General features: G+C 46.2%; 2 protein-coding genes across 4 annotated transcripts; one reads left to right on the top strand and one right to left on the bottom strand.

Moving 5' to 3' along the window:
• On the bottom strand, positions 1-3,968 carry lztfl1 (leucine zipper transcription factor-like 1). The gene is made up of 10 exons (XM_077624318.1): positions 3,667-3,968; positions 3,145-3,269; positions 2,876-3,070; positions 2,195-2,252; positions 2,053-2,124; positions 1,918-1,983; positions 1,351-1,428; positions 1,083-1,259; positions 902-1,005; positions 1-579 (listed from the first exon to the last, which is right to left on the bottom strand). Exons 1-10 carry the CDS (start codon positions 3,667-3,669, stop codon positions 561-563), a joined length of 897 nt encoding a protein of 298 aa, XP_077480444.1. The 5' UTR covers positions 3,670-3,968; the 3' UTR covers positions 1-560.
• Positions 3,969-5,507: 1,539 nt separating this feature from the next.
• On the top strand, positions 5,508-24,096 carry dnajc13 (DnaJ heat shock protein family (Hsp40) member C13). Of its 3 annotated transcripts, XM_077624905.1 has the most exons (56): positions 5,508-5,704; positions 7,203-7,283; positions 8,696-8,771; positions 8,850-8,999; positions 9,080-9,121; positions 9,295-9,495; positions 10,843-11,049; positions 11,130-11,225; positions 11,292-11,383; positions 11,446-11,612; positions 11,685-11,764; positions 11,831-12,000; positions 12,742-12,841; positions 12,920-13,027; positions 13,107-13,262; positions 13,443-13,499; positions 13,576-13,697; positions 13,789-13,864; positions 14,357-14,452; positions 14,529-14,669; positions 14,837-14,854; positions 15,397-15,479; positions 15,558-15,711; positions 15,798-15,901; positions 15,979-16,138; positions 16,224-16,286; positions 16,353-16,454; positions 16,525-16,629; positions 16,730-16,932; positions 17,018-17,102; positions 17,679-17,833; positions 17,897-17,942; positions 18,008-18,162; positions 18,229-18,430; positions 18,501-18,616; positions 18,699-18,777; positions 18,839-18,974; positions 19,036-19,220; positions 19,289-19,363; positions 19,436-19,555; positions 19,730-20,125; positions 20,191-20,304; positions 20,439-20,555; positions 20,628-20,805; positions 20,874-20,965; positions 21,044-21,143; positions 21,232-21,419; positions 21,487-21,656; positions 21,737-21,779; positions 21,853-22,026; positions 22,091-22,270; positions 22,340-22,480; positions 22,547-22,690; positions 22,755-22,854; positions 23,005-23,109; positions 23,282-24,096. In XM_077624905.1, the coding sequence occupies exons 2-55, from the start codon at positions 7,216-7,218 to the stop codon at positions 23,058-23,060; spliced, it is 6,744 nt and encodes a 2,247-aa protein (XP_077481031.1). In that variant the 5' UTR covers positions 5,508-5,704; positions 7,203-7,215; the 3' UTR covers positions 23,061-23,109; positions 23,282-24,096. The 3 variants fall into 3 exon arrangements, with proteins under 3 accessions (XP_077481031.1, XP_077481027.1, XP_077481030.1); XM_077624901.1 differs by lacking the exon at positions 23,005-23,109; XM_077624904.1 differs by lacking the exon at positions 23,005-23,109 and having other exon boundaries at positions 14,840-14,854.
• The last annotated feature ends 168 nt before the right edge of the window (positions 24,097-24,264 follow it).

A 24,264-nucleotide genomic window follows, 5' to 3' on the forward strand; every position in this document is an offset into this window, starting at 1 on the left:
TGAGATGAGACAATTTAATGAAAGAAATGTCATTTTACAACTCGTCTTGGGAAAGTAAATCGATAGCATTTAAGCTAGCCGACGGCTAACTTGTGTTAAAAAGGCTCCAGAAATCTCAACTTGTGTTGTAAAGAACTTTTAATTTGCCAAACAAAGCTGTCTATTTGCCTTTTCCGGGTCTCCGTTTTTTGGTTTTAATCTACGTTGATGTCGGGGAAATGGAGCAAACGAAACAGCACGCCATTTAATAAGCAGAACAGAAACACGTAAGTGAGCGGTCACGTGAGGGTCAAACGTTCTCCCGGTTTTGGAGACGTTATTCCAAGAGTCCAAATCTTGACTAGAACCTGGTCTTGAGGTTCCAATGGACCCGTGCAAAACAGATATTTGCTAACATTTGCTTAAATACCAAGGTACAAGTCCTCACAAATTGTGGGCAGCCGGGGGAGTGAAAGGCCCAGGCCAAGGTCGCCAAGGTCATCGTCATCGCCGCCGTCACCGCCGCCGCAGAGCCCCTCGTGGTTCCCTTTTTTTCTACCCGTACTTCCCCTTGAGCCGCTTCACTGGTCGGGCTCGTACCTGAAAAAAATCCATCCCAAAAACTCTCTAAACAGGTTTTGAATGTGCATTGTTACGGCGTTAGCTTCGCACTATTAGCATGATGTGAAAATGCCATGTTTTGGGTCTGAATTTGTGGTCAACAGACACGAATGGAATATTTACCGTTGTTTTTCAAAACAATACTAATAAAAAAACACTTTAAAAAGTGTTTCCCTGTTTTTATTTTTATTTAGCAGAATGGTCATTGAGAAACTAAAACGAAGGCATGCTTGTGAGTTTCCCAGTTTGTTTACATTTAAAATGCGGGCATTTTTTTTGTGTGCCGTGCGTCTGCTCTTACTTCTGCAAACGTTTCCTAGTTTCCTTAATCTGCTCATTCTTCTTAGCCAGGATCTCCTTCATGTTGCGATAGGCCGCCGTCTGCTGGAACTTCTTGTCCAGTTCCTGAAAACGGACGGAGAAGACGCTCAGCCAGGGGAAAAAGGCCGCCGCCGCCGCCAAGGGTCAAATTTCCACTCCACCTTCTCCGCCATGGAGAGCTGTTCTTGCACCCGCAGGAGCTCGTGCTTGGTGGACACCAGGTTCTCCTGCAGGTCCTTCTGGGAGGCGGCGTTGATGGTCAATGAGCGATTGTAGTCCTCCTTGAGGGCCGCCACCGTGTCCTCCAGGCAGCTGATTTCCTTGGACTGAGCCGACAGCTGAAAGTGACAGAAATGTGGCTCATTTGGGCCTTCAGAGAACTTGCCAAGAACTCCTGCTTAAATGCTGTAGCTAGCGTACCTAGCGTACCTGTTTGTCGCCTTCCACCTTCCGAAGGTCTTCCAGGACTTTCTGGGTTTTGCTCTTCTCTTCCAGGACATTCATGGCCTTTTAAGTGAGGAGAAGTTTGCTATCAATGCGGCTAATACTTCTTGGCTGCCATTGACGGCACCAGATGTCAAATCAATTTGGGACAGGAACCATTTGGATATTTTGAGAATCGCCAAATGATCCCAAATTTGTTTTTTTTTGTTGGAAATATTTGATATGCCTGTTTTAAATTTAAAAAATAATAAACAGTAGTTTTTTAAACATTTATTGAGTCCGTCAGACCTTCCAGTTTGAATGAATTGGACGTCTATTGGTGTCAATGGCAGGCCAGGGCAACTTTACAGTGTGATTAGGGCTCTTTTTTCCATTTGGATTTGAATTCATCTGCTTTTGACAAACATTTTAGCAAGTTTTCCTTAGATAAGTACAGTAAAAAAAGAATAGTCAATCAAAATCCAAACATTTGTGGTCTAAGTAAGCCAAAATGTGACTTTATGGGGTTCATTTTTCCTCCAAAATGACCCTAAAAAGTGCTGACTTTCCTACCTGCGATTCTAAAGTGCGCATTTTAGCTTTGAGTTTCTCGTTCTCCTCTTGTAGTTTGGCAATCTCCTGAAAAAAGTGGCAAGGTTACAAAATGGGGCTGCGCTTGGTTCTTCACCGCGACTGCCCACTTCAAACCTTGTTTAAAAGTTCCGATACGCCGCCTTCGTTCAGCGGCGCCAACTTGGGTTTGCTGCTTTCCTGGTTCAACTACACCAAATTGTTTAAAAAAAAATAATTATTTTGCAATCTGATTTCAATTCAAAAACAAGTCACTCACCTTTTGGGAAACTTTAAAGTCAGTCTTCTCAAATTCGGCTATTTGCTCCAGTAGCTCTCTGTACGGGGCGAGAATAGAAAAGTCAACATTCATTTCTGTCAAAAGAAATGGGGGGAAACAAAAACAAACTATTATGAAATGTTTGTTATGATGATTGTAATATTCAGCCATGTTTCACTCTAAAAAAGATATTGTGGCTAGCGACGTGCGCTTTGAAAAGCCACTTGATTGCAAGTAGTTTGCGCATTTCTCAGGTGTGTGTGTGGCAATTTCGACGTACGCGGTCATGCAAAGCTGCAAGAAAAAAAAAAAGAAATCAACCGGTTGATATTTTTGGCAAAGGTTACTGAGGTGTAAAATGATGTTCATATCATTTTTTGTTATTTGCTGTAAAAGCAGCAATGAATTAGCCTCTGCTAATAGGAAGACACTCGAAAATAGAGCTAAAAAGCTAAAGCTAATTGCCACGGAATTGAATATCACTTTTTTTAAACAACTGTTTTGATAGTTTATTCTTTGTTGCGAACCTCTAAATTGTCAGTCTTTTTGTAGTAAATAGTCTATAATCATTTAATCATGAAATCTACATGAAGTAAGCAAATACTTCACAAAACAAGATGGACATTTTCAAACAACTCCTTTTACTTGACATGAATCCGTTCCAGAATCTTGGTTCCTCACCGGTTCTCCAGCTCTGAAATGTCCGTCTGCAAGCGCAGGTAGAACTTTTCCGCCTGGAAGAAGAGCTGGCGCAGCAGCAGAACGTTGGTGTGCGCCGTGTTGATGAGTTCCATCTCCACCTCGCCGCGGACCACGGCGTGCAGGCCGTCCAGCATGTCGCGCACCTCGTCCACCGTGAAGGTCTCCTCCACCAGTCTGGGGAAACGCGCTTCTTAAGTCCATGAAAGTTCTCTCAAAATGGTCGTGGCAATATTTAAAGGGACACCCACCTGCTGTCTTGAAGTTCTTCAAAGCAGGAGTCCACCGTTTTAAGCCTCAACATGCGTTTGGATCGTGCGAAGCGCATGTAGTTGATGACCTCGTTCTGATGATGATCGTTACACCCGATGTCAGCCTACGGAGAAAGGAAACAGGGGTTAAAAGCAGGTATTCATTTCATTTTCTTTTTTTTTAAATCTTAATTTAGCACTAACACATTCTGGATGGCAAATGTTTATTATTCTAGTGATATTTTGTGATGTTTGCCAACGATTAGCAATTACTGACTCATTTTTATTTATTTTCAAAGTCCACATAATAAATAATCATTTATATGTACCATTGTTCAAACTCGGATCTTTTCCGGATCCTCCATTTTAACATTATTTAAGAGAAAACCTACTCGTTAAATTAAAGCCCAAGATGACACAACAAAATCTCGCCAACAACACAATCAAGCGTTAAATACAATACATTCCACGAAATGAGAATTTATTCTAACCAAGAAAAACCAATGTTGTTGAACTACTTACCATGGTGGCTGTTGAAGTAATGTTTGCGTCACCGATTTAGCTAACTTGTGTCGCAAAATGGCAGCAACGGTGAAAATGCACGTCTAATTTAAAACAGATTTAGAGGAAAACACATTCTAGTTACTTCAGTGTAGCTTAGTAGCGCCCAGGGTGAAATAGTTTGTGCTGATAATATACTCGCAGTGCGTAAAAAGCAGTAATTTTGGCAGCAGTTGTTCGGAGATAATCTCTTAGCTTGGCCAGGCTAGTCCAGGTAGCAACAAGCATAGCGTCATTGCCGTGGTTACGAGCGTTGCGTTCATGGCAGCTACGTTAAACGCAGGACGTTACGTTCATCAGTGACGTAGAACGTCGTCGTATATACGTAAAGGTCAAGCTATAACGTAAAGCTAAAGCCAAACTGCATAGCACAGGCCATAGTTAGCATAAAACTGTAGACATTAATATAATAAGTATCCAATAAAAACTCACTGCCTGCCATTAAACAGAATCTCAATCTGCTGTATTCTCATTTGAAAACATGAATACGTGAATAACAAATATTTGCCAACAAGTATTGTCTGCTCAATTGCTTTATTGTGCATTAGGTCTCAAGGATTTAATGACAGAAATATAAGATGAGCACGTTTATGGTTAACAGTTCACTGAGGACAGATAGAAGATATAAAACAGAAAAACACTGCAACTGCAAATAATATACGGCCTATATTATACGCCATCATGCTTTGTCAAAATTACAAGAAAATGTCATGTGTAGTACAGAATGTCCAACGTGTTATTGACGGGCTAACTAAACATAGAAACCCGAGTTCTCTTTCAAAATGGGAATAAGTGTTGCACATTAGTCAGAAACCTTTGTGTTGATTATCAGGCAAATCGAATGGGATTTGTGGAAAATGGCCACTCTGCAATAAAGTGTGTAGAAAAACTGAATATGCTGCCAATCAGTGTAGCATCATTCAGGCAGCACAGTAGCCTATTGGTTTGCACATCTGCCTCACGTTTCTGGTTCGAGGTTTGAATCTGAGGCCTTCTCCAATGGAGTTTTTTTTTCCTTGAAAGTGATGTGATCTTACAAAAAGGATGGAAACTCCTCCCCTGAATTTCTTTTGAGCTTTTAAATGAATTAGACTAAGAGGCAGCGCATGGTTGGTCACCAAATCAGATGCTTCATTATAACGTGACTGACTAGTCTGAAACCCACTCAACTTAAGAGTGTCACATCAACATACGGAGGACAAGATGTTTCCCCTTTACCTACAATCACGGTGAGTTACCCCAAATTCAATTACAGCCAGCCTTTACATTCAATATTTATAGGTCGTGCGTGTATTTGGAAATGTAGATAAGATACAAAAGTTGTGTTGAATCATGTTTATTAAGATGTAGTGGAAGGCAAAACATTGTCTTAACAAGTTAGTTCCATTAGTATAATTTGACTTCCCGTAATTGGTCTCAAAAATATGATTTCTGTCCACCAATAATGTATATCTTTATTCGCTTTGACAATTATTGCCACTAGAGGGCAGAAAAAAATCCTCATCTCGGCACTGGTGTTTCACGTGAATTTCATTTATTTCGTTTTTAAACATATGGTAGAAACGCTGAGCAGTTATTTAAGCAATGAGCTGTAAATCATTAGTTAAGCCAATTAATCACCATTTGACGCTTTGAAAAAGATGGCAACATTACGAATCAATTAACAACTGCTCCTGAATCAGTTTTGTGTATTTCTTCCTATTAAACGAGGTTATTTCATTTTACGGGCTGATCTGGGATCAGCATTGGTTCCCTTCTATTAACTGACATGCCGATCAGCTGACCGACGCATGACAGGCAGGCCTCGCGCATGCGTACTCGCCCACTCTTGTTGCGAGGAATATGGCAGCGTCCTGAGCGCTGTTGGGGGGCGAGGGAAAGAGCGTCAAGCGAGCTCCTTCGGCACCCGAGCGGCAAAAGCGACAGGCGGCGGCAGCACACAGAGAAGGGTGGGGGGCCCAGTGACGACTGGAATTCACACCCGCTCGTCATTTGACAGGTAAATGCTTCCTCGCCCGTGCAAATTGAAGCCTGCTGCTATTCCGAATAGCTTAGCCGCCACCGCCGAACTGAACCCGAGTGATGCGCTACTTAGCTAGCTAGTCTTGTTAGCATCACAAGATGGAGCCCCGAACTCAGTCTCTGTCTAAACACTCCACAAAACGTCAAGGCAGTTTTTAAAATGGTCTCTTTCGGAAGTGGGGTAGTGGAAGCGACGGGGCTTAAGTTTGACAGTTTTCGGTCAGGCGTCTAGGCCGCTTTGCAGTGAAGCGGTCTCGTTAAGTTTTCTACTGATTAGCCAGGTAAGCAAACGCTTGTCACAAGGGAGTAAATTAGCATTGCTGTTTCTCATAAAAACAACAAAAAGTGCCAGAATTCGGTTTGAAATAAACTTGTACACCCTTCCTTGGAGACCTATTCTTTTGTTAAATTGAGTATTAAACATTTAAGTTTCGAAATAAGCATTTTTTTATCTTGGGTTATGTGGAGAGTGCCTACAAAAACCTCTAATTTATTTTTTTAAAATGAAAGAAATATTAGAAACAAGACCAGACGTGTACCAGTGTTTTATTTTGACGCAATACCAGTGCAACATCCTTCCAGGGGATGAAAAATGGTTTACAATATGCAGCAAAGGTTTGTATTGAAAATATTTAATCTAAATGAAAAGGCAAATAGTAAACAGTTGACGTGTAAATGTCATTCTTTTCCATCTTCTACACCAACGGTTGTCCATTATTACACCACTATTGATCCGTCGGCTGGCAGGAAGTGCCTGCTGGTCTTGGGATGCCTCCTCACATGATTTAATCACAGAATCCGCCATGGTTTTCTTTGCAATTTGGCATGCGTTTGCTTCAGATTGTCAAATGATTTCCTCAATGACCAACATTCCTCAATCTGAAACTTTGAGTTAAGGAAGGAAACGTGAAGTCAGTTTTCCTAGCTCCTTGGAAATTGCTGACACAGCGCCCCCTCTTGTCAACTTGTGCACTTAAACGCTTGTGAGTTTGATTAATTTTATCATCAACAATCACTTCACAAATCATTTGTGAATAAACGCACTCCTGAAAGCTTTGCACTTTTGGAAAGCTCTTCTCAATTGGTTAAATGGATCCAATCAGTTTTAAGCGTCAGGGTTGCCCGCGAGTGATTGCGTGCTAATGAGCTAAGCTCGTCAACAATCGTGTAGTACTAGTGGGTTATTAACTCTGAATCAATATCCACGCCGAGTCGTTTTTATCGACGTCTGATCTCCGCCTTAACCTTTGACCTCTCCATGACACCTCTCGTAGCCACCCGAAGCCGATTGGATAACACGGCGTTTTTTCCCACCATGCCGCAGAATGTGGGAGGCTAGCGCGAAGCGTGCTCGCCGGGCGTCTTTTGGAGATGGCGTCGAAGCGTTCGGGTGCCCTCGGCGGGTTCCGAGGGGCCGATGTGACGGATCTGTTCTCTTCTCTTTTTAACTTTCCTCCGCCCGCCGTCCTTTTCAGGTCCTCCGAAAAGATGAACGTCCTGAAAGACAACACGGACCTGGCCTGCTACTACACCACCAAGCACTCCTGGAGGGGAAAGTAAGCGAGCGCTTTGCTTTGCGTGGGGATCTGGGGCCTCGTCATCTTCGGGTCGGGGGATGGCGGCGACTCCTGTTAAGCTTGGCGCTTGGGGGGGAGGACGCGACTCCATCGCGCTGACGTCCGTTGCTTCTGATCGATTCTGTTTTGAAATCAATCAAAAAGAACAAGAACACTGTCTAAATCACGGCTGTCAAAATGGCGGCCCGGGGGCCAAATCTGGCCCGCTGCATCATTTTGTGCGGCCCGAGAAAGTCAATCATGAGTGCCGACTTTACGTTTTAGGATCAAATTCAAATGAAAATTAAAGATCTATATCATAGTTCCTGATTTCACCATTTTTAAATCAATAATTGCAATTTCTTTCATCCATTTTTTTTCTTGTGTTTTTAGTTCAAAAAGCATTTTGGAAAATCAAAAAATAATTCCACTTCAATATTGAACATAATTACAAAAATATATTTTGTTTCCTTTTGAAATGAAAAACGATTCAAAGACGTTTTCCCTTCTAAGAAATACAGCTCAAATATTTTTTTTTTAAATCTATAAGCAAAAGCTACATTTAGCCGTCGGTTCTTAATTCTCTCATTCAATTGATTAGCAATATTCATCGACGCTTTGCTTCACAGATGGTTGAATGAAGTAGGGAGAACTACTCATGTCTGATACAGGAAATTGCTTAACACGTGAGGTTATGAAACACCACAAGCGGAAGGGTAAAGATTTTTGAACGACGTCCCCAGCGTGAATCGAAACATGAAGCGTGCAGTTGTTTTGTCGTTGAGCAGGAATTCCCCTTGTCGTCCCTCATGTTAGCGAGCAGCAAAAGGCCACACTTCAAATCAATGTGTGTATACGGCAAGGGCGTCAGACTCTGCTTGGTTCGCAGGCCGCATTAACGTCAACCAACTCGATTTCATGTGGGCCGGACCATTATAGATATCATTTTTAGATTTTTTTTTATTTTTTATAAATGGATTAAATGAACTGGATCAAAATATCCTAAATATTCTGTTTTTATAGATCTAAAACAATGTTTATTTGAGCTTTTTTTCTTATTAAGGAAAAATCTCTTTTAATCATTATGTTCCATATTCAAGTGGAAAATATTTTTATATATTTTTAGATTTTACAAAATGATTTTGAACTCAAAACAAAGAAAAAAATGGATTGAAAAATTGCAAATTTTGATTTAAAAGGGGGAAAATAAGCAAATATAATATACATCTATAATCTTCATTTTAATTTGATCCTAAAACAGAAAGTCAGCATTAATGATTCACTTTCTCGGGCCGCACAAAATGATGCAGCGGGCCAGATTTGGCCCCCGGGCCGCCACTTTGACACCTGTGGTATACTTTTTTTTTTTTAAAGAAACTTTTGACGGATGTTGACGATTTTTCTCACTCCAGATACAAGCGCGTCTTCTCGGTGGGAACGCACGGCATCACCACCTACAACCCCACCACGCTCGAAGTAACAAATCAGGTAACTGACCACCTTTTCGCACGCCACGTCACTCACGAAAGCCACGTTCTGCTTTCAAACGCTTTTGTCTCACCGTAGTGGCCTTATGGAGACATTTGCGGAATTGGCCCCGTGGGGAAAGGCCAGGGAACGGAGTTCAGCCTCACGTTCCGAAAGGGCACCGGCAAGAAATCGGAGACGCTCAAGTTCTCCACCGAGCATCGGACGGAGCTGCTCACGGAGGCCTTGGTAAGGCTTGGCAAGGCTTGGCGTGCGCTCGTGAGATTTCGGCGCCGTTGACCTTTTCTTCTTTTTTTCGTCTTCCGCAGAGATTCCGAACAGAGTTTTCAGAAGGGAAAATTACCGGAAGGGTGAGCACCAACATTGATCTTTAGATATCCCATCCATCATTCACCGCTAGCCAAATTTCAAAGTTTCCCACATTGAGTGGAAATACTAATTCATATCCAAATGAAATGATCCTAAACTAGTAGGAGCTAATGGTCAAGTGGTTTAGTATAAACATGTGGTCAATGTTCACCAGAGATACAACTGCTACAAGCACCACTGGAGCGACACGCGAAAGCCCGTTAGCTTGGAGGTGACGCCGGGCGGCATCGACCAGATCGACCCGCACACCAACCGCGTGATGTGTTCGTACGACTACCGCAACGTGGAGGGCTTCGTGGAGACTTCGGACTACCAGGGCGGCTTCTGCATCCTTTATGGCGGTTTCAGCCGGCTGGTGAGTATGCGCGCTCTCCAAACATTTGATTCATTCATTGATTTGGGTATTTATTTCCACATTCCATCAGGTCTCTTTTTTTTCCTCTATTCCATTTTTATTGATTTTTTTCAACATTTATTGACCCTGTATTTATTTTTATGCCTGTTTTAAGTGGGTATTTACCATTCATGTTTGAGAGGCTCAATCAGGGGCGCTAGCATTTTTTTTCGCTCCAAGATCAATTTTTCAATGAGCCAACCTCCCGTGAGGATTAGAATTCAGGTTCAGCGGGGGAGGGGAAGTTGGGGACAGCATTTTGGTCTGAGCCACCCAGCATAGACAAAGTTGAACCAGCGGGGGTTGGGCCCAAACAAGAAGCACCTGACGCCAATCCACTGATTGCACTTGTAGGACACTAGTATTGTGGAAAGCTTTGCTCTTTAGGAAAAGCTACATTTTGTGGAATCGTTTGAAATGAAAGCCTAGTCTTATGGGATGCTACGGGTTTATATCAAATCAAAAGCCTTTATTGTCACAATACACCGCTGCGTATAACAAAATGGGTGAAATATCATTCATCAGGGCGCTCTTAAATGGGTCAAAATGGTCAAAAGTTTGCACTTTGATGGCCCACGTTTGAAATAGGTCCCAAAAAAGTTTTGAACTGGCTTTGACAGTTTACACCAGAGGTGGGCAAAGCGATCCTCAGGTGGCGCTGTGGGGAACTGGGGCGGGGGAGGGGACATTTTGGTCTAAGCCATCCAGGACAGACAGAGTTGAAGCAACGGGGGTTGGATTGGATTGGATAACTTTATTCATCCCGTATTGTGCACGTGACTTACTGCGGGAGTGTTCTGACTTTTTTTGCTCCAAGATCTACTTTTCACAGGCCACTGACAAAGCTCAGACTCACTGACACAAATTGGGTTATATTAGAATGTCTCCATATGCTGTGTTATCTTTAATTGTTGTAATTTTTTGAATTAAACTTGAAGTACAGTAATCCCTCCAACATACCTGTCAACCTCTGCCGATAACTGCCCTTATAAATGATTATGATTCCCCTTACAAACCCCCAAAAAACCTTACAAACACCGTACGACTCGTACGGTGTTTGTAAGGTTTTTTGGGGGTTTGTAAGGGGAATCATAATCATTTATAAGGGCAGTTATCGGCAGAGGTTGACAGGTATGCTCCAATGTCACGGTTAATGGAGACCAGACATGGCCGCGATAATCGAAAAATGGCAAAGTAGATTTAAAAAAATAATAATTAAAAAATCGAAAAGTAGTCATTTTGCGATAAGTGAAGACCCGATCATTTGGGGATTTCTGTTGAAGTTTGATCTGCCGCTTTGCACTTCAGCACCTGTTCGCCTCGGAGCACCGGGACGACATCATCCGCTGCGCCATCGAGCACGCGGGCAACTTCATCGGCATCATGCTGCGGCTCAGGAAGGAGGCCATCACCTTCGAGGACTTCTCCACTGACCGGCTGGGAAAGTATGGCTCGGACGAGAGCATCACCTCGCTGGCCGAGTTCGTGGTGCAGAAGATCACCCCGCGCCACCCGGTGGGAACGTCGTCCGCTCGCTCCGCCCGCTCTTCCCCTCCCCCTCCACCGTTTAATTATTGGAATTTCTTGACCTCCAGGAGCCCGTCAAACGCATATTGGCGCTGACCGAGACGTGCCTGGTGGAGAGGGATCCGGCTTCTTACAACATCGTGACCCTCAAACCCTTCGGGGAGGTGCGCCGATGGCCGTTTGAACCGTTTTCGTCCGCGAACGGGCTCTGACCTCCGTTCGTCCCGCAGGTGTTTGCGCTCATCTGCGACGCGGACAACCCTCAGGTGTTTACGGTGGAATTCATCCGAGGCCAGATCCGAAAGTTCTCCTCCACGGAACGGTACGCTCGATTCTTAACCGCACGCGGACCAGACCGCTATCAATTTTGAGGTTTCTCCCCAGAGACTCGCTGCTTGCCAGCCTCCTGGACGGCGTGCGCGCGTCAGGCAACAGGGACGTCTGCGTCAAGATGGCCCCCACGCGCCGCGGCCAGCGCTGGGGCCTCTTGAGCATGCCCGTGGACGAGGAGGTGGAGAGTCTGCACCTCAAGTTCCTGGCGGCGCCTCCCAGTGAGTCCCGAGTCGTCCCCGTCGGATGACTTTTGCCGGCAAAGTCCAGAAAGGGACCGATTTCTCCCCCAGACGGAAACTTCGCCGACGCGGTATTCCGCTTCAACGCCAACATCTCCTACAGCGGCGTGTTGCACGCCGTGACGCAAGACGTGAGTGTTTTGAGTCTCGTCCGCCATGGCGCTTGGAAGTCATCTCTGTTTTTTTTTCTTTCAAAGGGTCTGTTCTCGGAGAACAAAGAAAAGCTGATCAACAATGCCGTCCTGGCTCTCCTGTGCCAGGAGGCGGAGCTCCCGACGCTCAACTCGGAGCTGGAGAGCCACTTCCAGGCCGTCCGCCGCCTGGTGGCCTCCAAGGCTGGCTTCCAGGCCTTCACGCAGCTGCCAAAGTAAGGTCTTCTTCCCTCTTTTTTTTAATTATCTCCGGGTTGCTTAGTGTCATTTTTTAGGGATATTCTAGGTTCCAAATAAACAGGCAGAATTGTTTTCTCCTGAAGTACCCAATGGACAGTCATTCAAAAGTTATTATACTCCAACTGTCTGACCCGTTTTCAATCATCTAGCACAGGGGTGTCAATCATTTTTTTGTTGGAGGCCACGTCGTAGTTTTGCTTTCATCCGTACTGTCTTCCACTTAAGGTGCCAAAATTAATCGATTTATGAATTGACAGCTTTTCTGATCGTGGAGAGATCATTTTTGGACATTAAATTTAGTACAAATCTTCTCTTTGAGCCTCTTAATAGCAAATATTGTCTAGTGTATTTAAAAAATATTTAGTCAGAAAAGAGGGCAAATATTCTATCATATGTTTTAATCTTTTGATTTTATTTAAAAAGCAAAAATAGTAAATATTGCGTTTCTGTTCATTTACAGTCGAAAATAAAAGAGGAAAAAGGAAACTTTTCTTGTAAAGTTTCTGGGTGTGATGACAAGTAGGCTTTTTGTGTTGTTGATAATGACGACAGGGCCTATGTCCGATTATTATTATGATTATTAAAACAAAAAAGAACATAAAAAGAAAAAAATACAGATTTAGCCCCCGGGCCGCCACTTTGCCACCTGTGATGTAACATGTGTCCATTTTTTTTCAGATCCAAAAAAAGCTGATTTTTGTGTGTGTGTGTTCCAGATTCAGGGAAAAATTAGGCGTGAAGACCGTCAAAGCTTTAAAGAGAAACAACAACGGTGTGACGCATGCAGCCATCGACATGCTCTGCGCCCTCATGTGTGTAAGTACTGACCCTTTTTCTTTGCATGAAACTCAAAGACCCCCCTCCCGTCTAAAAAAAACACTTCCTCCCATCCAGCCCATGCACGACGACTACGACCTGAGGCAGGAGCAACTCAACAAAGCCTCCCTGCTGTCGTCCAAAAAGTTCCTGGAGAATCTGCTTGAAAAGTTTATCACAAACGTGGTAATTTCTTTTCTAAGTTAAGAACACACAGTCATTGGAAAAGGCTGAAAGTATGCTAACAGCCGGTTTGCCCCTTCAGGACCACGGGACTGGGGCTCTGGTCATTAGCGCCCTGCTGGATTTTTTAACCTTCGCCCTGTGCGCCCCCTACAGCGAGACCACCGAGGGCCAGCAGTTTGACATGTTGCTGGAGATGGTGGCCTCCAACGGACGCACGCTCTTCAAACTATTCCAGGTTTGCCATGGGTTTGGAACTTCTCTCATTTAAAAAAAAATGTGACTCATGGGGCATACGGGAGGCTTATATGTGAGAAAATAATTTCCAGCACCATGTAAAAAAACAATTTAACATCTAGGAATTGTTCTACCCCAATCTGGTTCCTTGTGGACTTTGATTCACTTGTTTTCGTCGCAGCATCCGTCCATGGCAATCGTGAAGGGAGCCGGTCTGGTGATGAAGGCCATTATTGAGGTAACGAGAAGAATATACTCGGCTTCTATTCAAATGTTTCATGAATTCATGAATGTTGTTCTGCGCCGACGTGCAGGAAGGAGACAAGGAAATAGCCACCAAGATGCAAGACCTGGCTTTGAGCGAGGGTGCCCTCCCTCGCCATCTGCACACTTCCTTGTTCACCATCAGCGTGGACCAAAGGATGCTCACTAACAGGTGGACGACAATGACGATGACGACGATGGCGGCGGCGCGAACACGCCGCCCGTGCAGGAAATCACGCGTCTTCTCTTTTGGGTTCCGTCAGACAGCTGAGCCGTCACCTGGTGGGTCTGTGGACTGCGCAGAACCCCGTCGCCATGAACCTCCTCAAAAGAATTTTGGTAACATTTGATTCAATTTCGACTCTAAATTGCAGGCCAAGTTGAAATAACATTCAGGTTGTAGGAAGCTTGTTGACATTTGTGCCAAGTATTAGTGTTGCTAATTTGCTAAAGTTAGCATTTAGGACTGGTCACCAGTCAATGGCAGCCATTAATTGAATTGAATGGTTTTATTGTCATTATATAATGAGATTTAAACCACTTAGCGCACAAATAACAACAACAACAAACAGACAAATTAATAATAAATAGATAAATAAGTAGTACAAGTGAGATAAGCTGAGCAGAACAACAAACAAACACATAGGTAATCAATTTATAGTAATGATAAATTAGGCACTGGGATTTGTAGATGCTGGACAGGGTAGGTAGGGGCAGTTGATGTTATGTTTCTTACATTCCTGTAACACGTGGAATGATAATGCCAGCCATCTTAGTGAGCACATTGGAGGTCCATCACTGTCAACGTGCTTTTTTATTGGATCATTTTAGCCGACGGGCCTGCTGGCTTACATGGACAGTCCCGATTCGGTGCCGGAGAAAGACGTGGATCGAATGCACGTGCGAGATAACTTGAAAATCGCCACGGTAAGACCATGACCTCGCGTAGAGAAGTAGCCCGTGCCCGATTTCGATTAGGAATGTTCACTTTCTTCTGGCGTAGGACCTACTGAACCGCAACAAGGTACCCGAGTGGCAGCGGATTGCCGGCAAGGCGGCCAAAGAAATGGAGAAGTTTGCCAAGGAGAAGACCGATCTGGTTCTTATGCACTGGAGGGACAAGATGGGCATCGCTCAAAAGGAGGTGAGGAAGGGGTGGGCTTGACTTGATCGCCAATCAGATGGTGGCTGAACTTTAGGCTTCTCCGACTGCGCTTCCTCCAAAAAGGCAAAACCGAGTCGTGGGCACTATACCAAACAATAATCACTGTGTTGTCTCTACTCCTCCCCTCTGCCGTCATACTTTTGTAGCAGGACAGAAATAACCTGGTAAGTAAGACCTGACAGTCTCATGTTGTTTCTTTCCAGCCAAGAATTCATGCTTCCATCTTCTCATTCAGTCACTCTTTCCAGCTCACGTGTTTTTTAAGTTATGTCCTAAAACGGGAGAATTTTGGTTGATAAAAAAAATGTACACGTGTGGATGGGGCGTCTTTGTTTTCGTTGTCATTTTTTTTCTTCCTTCTACTTTGCAACTTTTCCAGCTGTGCTTGTTCATGCCATGCCTCCCCCCCCCATTCCATATGTTGAAAATGAATACACCCGTTGCCATCGACGACCAAGCAAAATGATTTGTAAATAAACTTTCACCTCCAAAACTTTCACTTGATATTTTTCAGGCATTTTGGAAAACTTGTCCAAATGTCTGTCTACTACAAGCCGTTGCTTGTAGCTCCATGGCACTAAAAGCTATTCATTCATTGTCAGTTTGACTGGAATTGACGTAGAAAGTCGTCAATGGCACTGAATCCTGCTCATTGGTTTTGTTAAAAACCACAGTTGGCCATGTTGTATTCCTCCTCTGGTTTTAGAATCCCACTCAAAAACCGGTCATCCTACGAAAAAGACGACAACGGATCAAAATCGAAGCCAACTGGGAGCTTTTCTACTACAGGTTGGTTGTTAAACCTTGTCTGCGTTCGACCTCACGTTTATTTGCCGAGGAGCTCCACCTGAATGACTTGTTCATCAGATTCCAGCTGGACCACGCACGTTCCAACCTCATCTGGAACCTGAAAACCAGGGAGGAACTCCGGGACGCGCTAGAAGGCGAAATGCGCGCCTTCAACGTAGACCGGGAGCTGGGCAATGCCACCGTCATCTCCTGGAACCACCAAGAGTTCGAGGTGGGTCCCCGACCCAACCCGACCCGTCTTTCGCTCTTCTCCGCCTTTTACCTTCAACGGGCGAGGCGTCCATCTTGTGTCCGTAGGTTAAATACGAGTGCCTTTCCGACGAGATCAAAATCGGGGACTACTACTTGCGCCTCTTGCTGGAAGAGGACGAAAACGAGGAAACGAGCGCCATCAAGAGATCGTAAGAGCTAACAGAGTCTCAGGCTTTCGACTAGAATTTTTTTCCCCTGACTTTTAGCCTCTTCTTTTGCCTCCTAGGTACGAGTTTTTCAACGAGCTCTACCACCGCTTCCTGCTTACGCCCAAAGTCACGATGAAATGCCTGTGCCTTCAGGCGCTAACGATAGTCTACAGCAAATGTTTTGAGGAGATTGGTCCCTTCACCGACACCAAATATATTGTAGGGATGTTGGACCGGGTGAGTACTAAGAACTGAGTTGTGAAATCCTACTTTTTGTCTTTTAAAAGACTTAAAAAGTCCTCCAATATTGTTTTTTTTACAGTGTACAGACAAGCTGGAAAGAGACCGACTCATCCTGTTCTTGAACAAGCTAATTCTCAACAGGGTGAGCTAGCAAAAACTCATCATCTCGCTACGTTAATGACTCAGGGCATTTTTTTTCATGTTGTAGAAAAACGTCAAGGACATCATGGATTCCAACGGGGTCCGCATCCTGGTGGATCTGCTCACCTTGGCCCATCTACATACCAGCAGAGCCACCGTGCCATTTCAGGTAAACAAGCAAACGTTGCGTCAATTTCCCACGGGACAAATTTAAAGGGTGTGTTGTGGATTTTCCCTAGAGCAACGTCTTGGAAGCATCACCGGATATGAAGCGAGAGAGTGAGAAGGAATGGTACTTTGGGAACGCCGACAAGGAAAGAAGAGGACCGTTCAGTTTTGAAGAGGTTTGGATCAGGAAAATGATTCCCACAAGACCAATAATACCAACCATTTCCTGACAATTCTCATAACCTCTTATTAACCGGCAGTGCGATTTGATTTCAGATGCAAGAGTTCTGGACCACGGGCGTCCTGACGGCCAAGACCCGATGCTGGGCCCAGGGCATGGACGGATGGCGTCCCCTGCAGGCCGTCCCCCAACTCAAGTGGTGCCTGTTGGCCACGGGGCAGGCGGTGATGAACGAGTCGGACCTGGCCACGCTCATCCTCAACATGCTCATCACCATGTGCTCCTACTACCCCAGCAGGTGTCTGACTTGTTTTGACGCCGTCGTTTTTGCAAAGAATCCACCATTTCAAGCCGGGTGTGTAACTATTCTTCTCTTCTTCCAGGGATGCGGATAATGCCATTATTCGCCCGTTACCAAAGATCAAGAGGATGATATCCGACAATGCGTGCCTGCCTCATATTGTTCAGGTACAGAATGATTCACAAAGCACGCTTGCATTTTAGAGCTGGGCGATATGATAAAAATTGTTATCACAATAACAAAACCAAAAAAATCGCATTCTATTGATCATTATCATATCACTATCACATCTTTTTTGTTTCAAATTTGAAACTTCAAACTTCTGTGAATAAGTAAATAAATGACTTTCCTCCTTATTCAAATATGAAAGTAACTGTTACCTTACTTTATAAGAAAATAATATGAAATATGATTTGAAAAATATTTTTGTCGTTCTGTTGTGCCATTAAACGTAGGAAAAGTAAAGAATAAAACCTGCAGACATTTTGACAGGTGTCTTTATTTTTATAAATTTGCCTTCAAACCAAAAGTTGGGGTTTAATATGAATATATCAAATAATCAACTGTAATTGCAGTTTTAAATGATCCAATTTGTATCGAAAGTTTTTAATATTATTGTTGACCAAAATGATCTCACGATAATTATCGTTATCGTTTTATCGCCCAGCTCTAGTTGCACTTACGCTTTTCAAACGGATAAAATGTCCGCTTTTTAAAAATTTTGTTTCATTTTTTTGATACAGCTTCTCTTGACGTTTGACCCAATCCTGGTGGAAAAAGTGGCAAACATCCTGTATCTGGTGATGCAGGACAACCCCAACTTGCAGCGGCTGTACTTGACCGGAGTCTTTTTCTTCATCATGATGTACACCGGCTCCAACGTACTTCCCATTGCGAGGTACCAACTGGACTCTTCTTCTTCCGCCACAGGACCGTGACATCTGCTTTGTGTTCCTTTTAGGTTCCTCAAGTACACTCACTTGAAACAAGCTTTCAAATCCGAGGAGGTACGGACGCCTGCTTTTGTATCTCGCGGACCGTCTTTGGAATTGACCCCCGCTTTTGTCGTCAGGCTAAAGGTCAGGACATCGTTCAGCGCAGTGTCCTGGGACCGGCTCTCCCCGAAGCCATGGTGTGCTACCTGGAAAACTACGAAGCCGAGCGCTTCTCCGAGATCTTCCTGGGAGAATTTGACACGCCCGAGGCCATCTGGAGCTGCGAGATGAGGTCGGGAACTGGATCCGGCCGTGGATTCGTTTACCTGCGTCGTCCCTGACCGTTCCTGATTTTTAGGCGCATGATGATCGAGAAAATCGCCGCCCACATTGCCGACTTCAGCCCGAGGCTGCAGAGCAACACGCGCGCCCTCTACCAGTACTGCCCCATCCCCGTCATCAACTTCCCCCAGCTGGACAACGAGCTTTTCTGCAACATCTACTACCTCAGACACCTGTGCGACACCGTGCACTTCCCGGACTGGCCTATCCGAGACGCCGTAGGTGCCATCGCTTGCTCGCTGTTCTATTTCAAGGAGGACGCCTCTTTGAACGGGGTTCATCTTCTAGGTGAAGCTGCTTAGGGACACTCTTGAAGCCTGGAAGAGAGAAGTGGAGAAGAAGCCTCCCTCCATGTCCATAGATGACGCTTACGAAGTCCTTAACCTCCCCAAAGGACAAGGGATGTAAGTGGACATATTTTAGTCCAAAGAGGTGGTCCCGGGCTACCTATCTGTTTGAAATACTTGAGGTCATTTTCCCAAAAAGGCACGAGGAGAGCAAGATCCGGAAAGCCTACTTCAGGCTGGCGCAGAAGTACCATCCAGACAAGAACCCCGACGGCAGGGTACGTTTTTACACGGCCTGCTACCCGATATTCCTCTGAACCCACGCTCCCACCATTTCAGGAAATGTTTGAGAAAGTCAACAAGGCCTACGAATTCCTCTGCACAAAGTCGGCGCGAGTCGTCGACGGGCCCGACCCGGAAAACATCATCCTCATCCTGAAGACCCAGAGCATCCTCTTCAACCGGCACAAAGAAGGTAGACACGAAGCGTTCCGAATCCGAGGTTGCCGTTAACGTTTTGAACTTACCCCAAACAGAACTGGAACCCTACAAGTACGCCGGCTACCCCATGCTGATCAAAACCATCACCATCGAGACCCGAGACGACCACCTCTTCTCCAAGACCTCCCCCCTCCTGCCGGCCGCCGCCGAACTGGCTTTCCACACGGTCAACTGCTCGGCGCTCAACGCGGAGGAGCTTCGTCGCGAGAACGGCATCGAGGTACGTCTTCCGTCGCCGAGCGGTGGTGTCGGACCGTGACGAGGGCGACCCTGTCCAAATCTCCTCAGGTGTTGCTGGAAGCTCTTTCCCGCTGCGTCTCGGTGTTGACGGCATCCAGCAAGGTTGACGACATGGCGGTTCAGGTCAGCGGCGCTTCTTGACCCATCTTGTCTGGTTGTCTTGAAGAAAAACGAAACAAAAAAAAAACTCTTTAGGTGTGCGGGCACATCTGCAAGTGCTACAGCGTCGCGGCACAGTTTGAGGAATGCCGAGAAAAGATGATCGAGCTACCCTACATCATCAGAGATCTTTGCCATATCATGTACTACGGAAAGGTGAGCCGTCAAAAGCGTGACATAAAATGTTCAGTTCAAGGAAGTACCGTGAAAGGACTTGTTCAGAATTCAGCTCAAAACTGCAGACGGCGGCAAATACCCATATCTCCAACGGCTATATAAAGTTTGTTATGGCTCTTCAATACCAAGAGACTTTTTGTGTTTTTGGCTCAGGGTCTCCCCAAGACCGCAGCTCTGGCCGTCCAGTGCATCAGCTCCTTCGCGGTGGACTTTTTCCTCCAAACGCAACTGTACCACGCCGGCGTACTCTGGCACCTTCTGGTGCAGCTCTTCAACTACGACTACACGCTGGAGGAGAGCGGCGTCCAAGCCAGCCAGGACACCAACCAACAGGAGGTGGCCAACCACCTGGCCAAGCTCAGCCTGGTGTCCCTCAGCCGTTTGGGGGGCTACCTGCAAATGCCGCCCACTTCCGACGGGGGTGACCACGCGGCGCAGACCAACGGCGTGGACGGCGTGCCCCCCGAGAACCCCACCATCCGGAAGAGCCTCTCTGCCATGTTGACGCCCTACATCTCCAGGAGGCTCGGAGTCGGGTCTTCTGCGGAGGTTGGTCGAACTGGCCAGAGAACCCAGACTGAGTTTCAAATCCTGTGATTTTTTTTGTTTTGAAGGTCTTGAAACTGTTGAATAGCAACTCGGAGAACCCCTATCTCATCTGGAACAACGGAACGCGAGCGGAGCTGATGGAGTTTTTGGAGTGTCAACAGGAGGGAAACATCAAAAGAGTAAGAATTGATGTTTGATGGCCAGAACAGAACCAACTGTGTTTGACCACAGTTGATCTGGAATCACCTATGGTTAGCGTTAGCATGTCCGCCTCGAGAAGCTCCCGGATGCCTGACCTTTCCTCTCCGGACAGGGGGAAAACGACGAGAGCTTCGGCGCCGAATTCGCATTCGCCGACCACAGCAAAGAGCTTATCGTCGGGGAGATCTTTGTCCGGGTTTACAACGAACAACCCACTTTTCCGCTGGAGGTGAGTTCCTGGTGTCTGGTGGCAAAGGTTTTTCTTTCGGGACTATGGAAAACCTTGCCGTTCTTGCGCCAGTATCCCAAAGCCTTTGCCGCCAGCCTTTTGGACTACGTGGGCTCCCAAGCCCAGTACCTGAACACACTGCTGGCCATGAACCAGAGCAACAAGGTGGAGTCCCAGCAGCACGCCGAGCGCCTCCGCTTCGCCGAGATGGCCCTGGAGGCCCTACGCAACGTCATCAAGAACAACCCCGGTGAGACGGAGGTCGAGTCGTGGTGGCTTCCTAAGCCCAGACTCTCAATCGAATGACTCGTAACGCAGGTTCGGAGACGGAGTGCATCGGCCATTTCAAGTTGCTTTTCTCCCTGCTGCGGGTCCATGGGGCCGGCAGGGTTCAGCAGCTCGTACTAGAGGTACAAAAAATACCCAGAAACAAACGTATGGAGCGATTTGACTTCTCTTTGTGAGGGTTTTGTCCATTTTCCATGCAGGTTGTCAACACCGTGACGTCTAATCAAGAATGCGTGAGCAACATCGCCGAGTCGCTGGTGCTATCCAACCTTCTCCTTCTGTTGCACTCCCTCCCATCAAGTACAATTCCGACCAATTGGAACAAAAATCATTTCAGGATCTATTGGACCTTAACTGTACCTTCTTCTTCTTGTTCTTCTTCTTTCAGGCAGACAAATTGTGTTGGAAACCCTCCACGCCTTGACATCCAATACCAAAATAGTTAAGGAGGCCATGAGCAAAGGGGCGCTTATCTACTTGCTCGATCTCTTCTGTAACTGCACTCACCCTCAAGTTCGCACGCAGACGGCCGAGCTCTTCTCCAAAATGACCTCGGACAAGCTGGTCGGGCCCAAGGTAGGCGTCGGAGAGACGCTTTTCCACGGGTCGTCAAAGTGACCCTTGGCGAATTGTACCCCGCCAGGTTCGTCTGACTCTGATCCGGTTCCTGCCGGGCGTGTTCATGGACGCCATGCGCGACAACGCCGAGGCGGCGGTGCACATATTCGAGGGAACGCACGAGAACCCCGAGCTGATCTGGAACGACGGCTCCCGGGAAACCGTGTCCACCGCCGTCAGGGAGATGATGCTCGAGTAAGTCTTGAGAGTCGGATTGGAGGTCTGGAAGGACGGGATAGGAATACATCGTTAATTAAGTGTTTGTTTTCCTTCAGGCACTTTAAGATGCAGAAAGATAATCCTGAAGCCAACTGGAAAGTAAGTTTGACTCTTCTCACAAGGCGAGTTTCGTGCAATGACGACAATAACGATCTCGCCGGTCGTTGGCTAGTTGCCGGAGACCTTCACCGTGGCTTACGGTGCGGGTCAGGGTGAGCTGGAAGTGGGTGGAGTCTTCCTGAGGATCTTTATCGCCCAACCGGGATGGGTGCTCCGCAAGCCTCGCGAATTCCTCGTGTCCTTGATGGAGACCTTGACGGAACTGCTGGAAAAGAACAACCCCAACGTAAGTTGCGGCCGGAATGGCGCGCACTTTCCAAACGGGACCTCATCCCCACCGTGGCTTTCAGGGGGAGGCGCTGGAGACGGTCACCACGGCGGCCGTGTGCCTGTTCAGCACGCAGACGGGGCTGGCCGATCAGGTTCCGCCGCTGGGTCACTTGCCCCGAATCTTGGCAGCGCTCAATCACAAGAACAACGCCATTCCCAAGAGCTCCATCCGTCTCATCCACGTGCTCTCGGATAACGAGGTAATCCAGCTAGCTTTGGGGAGCTAGAAAAAGATGGGTTGCCTTCATTCCATTTTGTCCGCCGTCCAGCTCTGCGTACGATCCATGTCCGCCCTGGACGCCATCGGCCCCCTCATGACCGGAATGAAGGTCCGCACGGACATGGCCGGGTTGGCGTGTGAGGCGCTGAACCGCATGTTTCAGAAGGAACAAACGGAACTGGTCGCTCAGGTAATGCTACCTTGGCGGGTCTTTTTTTTGTAGAACTCTTCCCTTTAAGTATTTGCTGCCGTTCAGGCCCTCAAGGTGGACCTGGTTCCGTACCTCTTGAAACTCCTGGAAGGATTTGGCCTGGAGACCGTGGGCAACCCCTCTGCGACCAAAGCCCAGATCGTGAAGGCTCTCAAGTCCATGACTCGTAGCCTGCAGTACGGAGAACAGGTCAGCGGCTTTAAAGGACTGGTCGGAATTCGGATTCAAACCGATGTCTGGTTACGTTTGGCAGGTGAACGAGATCCTGGCAAAATCCTCTGTCTGGAGTGCCTACAAGGACCAGAAGCACGATCTCTTCATTTCCGAATCTCAGACCGCGGGCTACCTCACAGGTAGAGTTTTCCATTGGTCTCCAGGCCGTGGATTCTTCAGGCTTTGCTTTCTCCGAGCAAACAAACGCTTACTCGCTAGCGACTCCGAGCTTTTTTTTTCTCTCCAAATCCCGGGGGTCTTCTTTTCTGTTCTCCCGGTTTCCTCCTCAGGGGTTTCCACTCCCTCTCTCCTGGCCGCCAGCAGCCCATTGCGAGGGGGGCTCTAGACTCCCCAGCCGGGCCCTCAGAGCCCTCCTCTCTGTTGCACTAACGCAGGTAGACTCTGACCTCGTACTGGACCGGACTGCTCTTTTGCATGTTCTCCACCATTCCTTACCTCTTGCCCAATCCTGCAGCTGTTGTTGTTGTTTTTTTTAATAGTATAGGCCGATGCCATTTCCCGCTTACCGCCGTAATGTTTTATCTCTGGTCCCGTGGTCTCCCCCAGGTCCAGGAGTAGCCGGTTACCTCACGGCAGCAGGAAGCGGCACCACCGTCCTGCCCAGCGGCCCACCCCCGGTGGACGGCGAGCACGGAGATCAAGGCTGACGTGGGAGAAGCGCGCACTGGCAAGGGTCCACAGTCAGGCTCAGGCTCCGCCTCCTGCACGACGGGGCGCAGACGGGGAGGGGCATCTCGGCGACTCCGCCCACCCCGAATGGCCACCGACCGCGGCACCTCCCTAAATTGTTTGAAATTGTCTTAACAGATAAGCCGTGTTTTGTTTCCACGATTTCTTCCAATGAAAAATAGTTTACTTTTTGTATGAATATATTTTTTACTCGAGATTTTCTTTTTTTTTCCCCCCTGGGGAAAAAAACATTGGAAGGTTGGCCGTTATAATGAATGGATTATGTCACTTTGCTGTTATGTCCCGCTCCAAATTGTCAGTCCTCGAGTTTTATCATGGGAAATTGCAAAAAGAGAAATTTCCTATTTCAACTCAAGGATCTTTGGATGATGCCATTTTTGGTGTAAATTCCTACTTCATTCCATAGTTGCCCTCATCCTCAATTTTACAAAACAAGTCCCCCTTTACCAAAATGAAAAACAAGCACTAGAATATTTATGACTTCAACCTGAAATGAGCTTCTTTGTCGACGGGACGAATGATGTTGAGTCTGTGTGAAAGACTAGTGCAGTTTGTGACATGTTCTATGTAATATTGCGTATATAAACTTTCTATATTGAATGTACATTCAAACAATGAATCAGTCGCACTTGTACATAAAATTTTAAGAATAAAAGGGAACCCACAGTGTTGTTTATTTGCCTTAATGCCTGATCATATTTACGCAAATATCTATTATCCTGTAATTAAGTGAGGCAAACTGATATAATTTTGTCAACACATTTTAATATGTTTAAGCATATTCATTTGACTATTTATCCTGGATTATCTGTGATTCAACCTTAGAGACGTTTATTCGC

The sequence above is a fragment of the Stigmatopora argus genome, chromosome 17, assembly GCF_051989625.1.
Source record: "Stigmatopora argus isolate UIUO_Sarg chromosome 17, RoL_Sarg_1.0, whole genome shotgun sequence".
In the NCBI taxonomy this organism is placed as follows: Eukaryota; Metazoa; Chordata; class Actinopteri; order Syngnathiformes; family Syngnathidae; genus Stigmatopora; species Stigmatopora argus.

Coding starts and splice junctions, on each gene's coding strand:
- lztfl1 (XM_077624318.1), bottom strand. Junction 2,253..2,875: donor ATTTCAGAGCTGGAGAACCG/GTGAGGAACCAA, acceptor CGCCCCGTACAG/AGAGCTACTGGAGCAAATAG. Junction 1,429..1,917: donor TGCGCACTTTAGAATCGCAG/GTAGGAAAGTCA, acceptor CTCACTTAAAAG/GCCATGAATGTCCTGGAAGA.
- dnajc13 (XM_077624901.1), top strand. CDS start 7,216: ATGAACGTCCTGAAAGACAACACGGACCTGGCCTGCTACTACACCACC. Junction 19,221..19,288: donor GTCGCGAGAACGGCATCGAG/GTACGTCTTCCG, acceptor AAATCTCCTCAG/GTGTTGCTGGAAGCTCTTTC. Junction 21,144..21,231: donor GTTGCACTCCCTCCCATCAA/GTACAATTCCGA, acceptor TTCTTCTTTCAG/GCAGACAAATTGTGTTGGAA.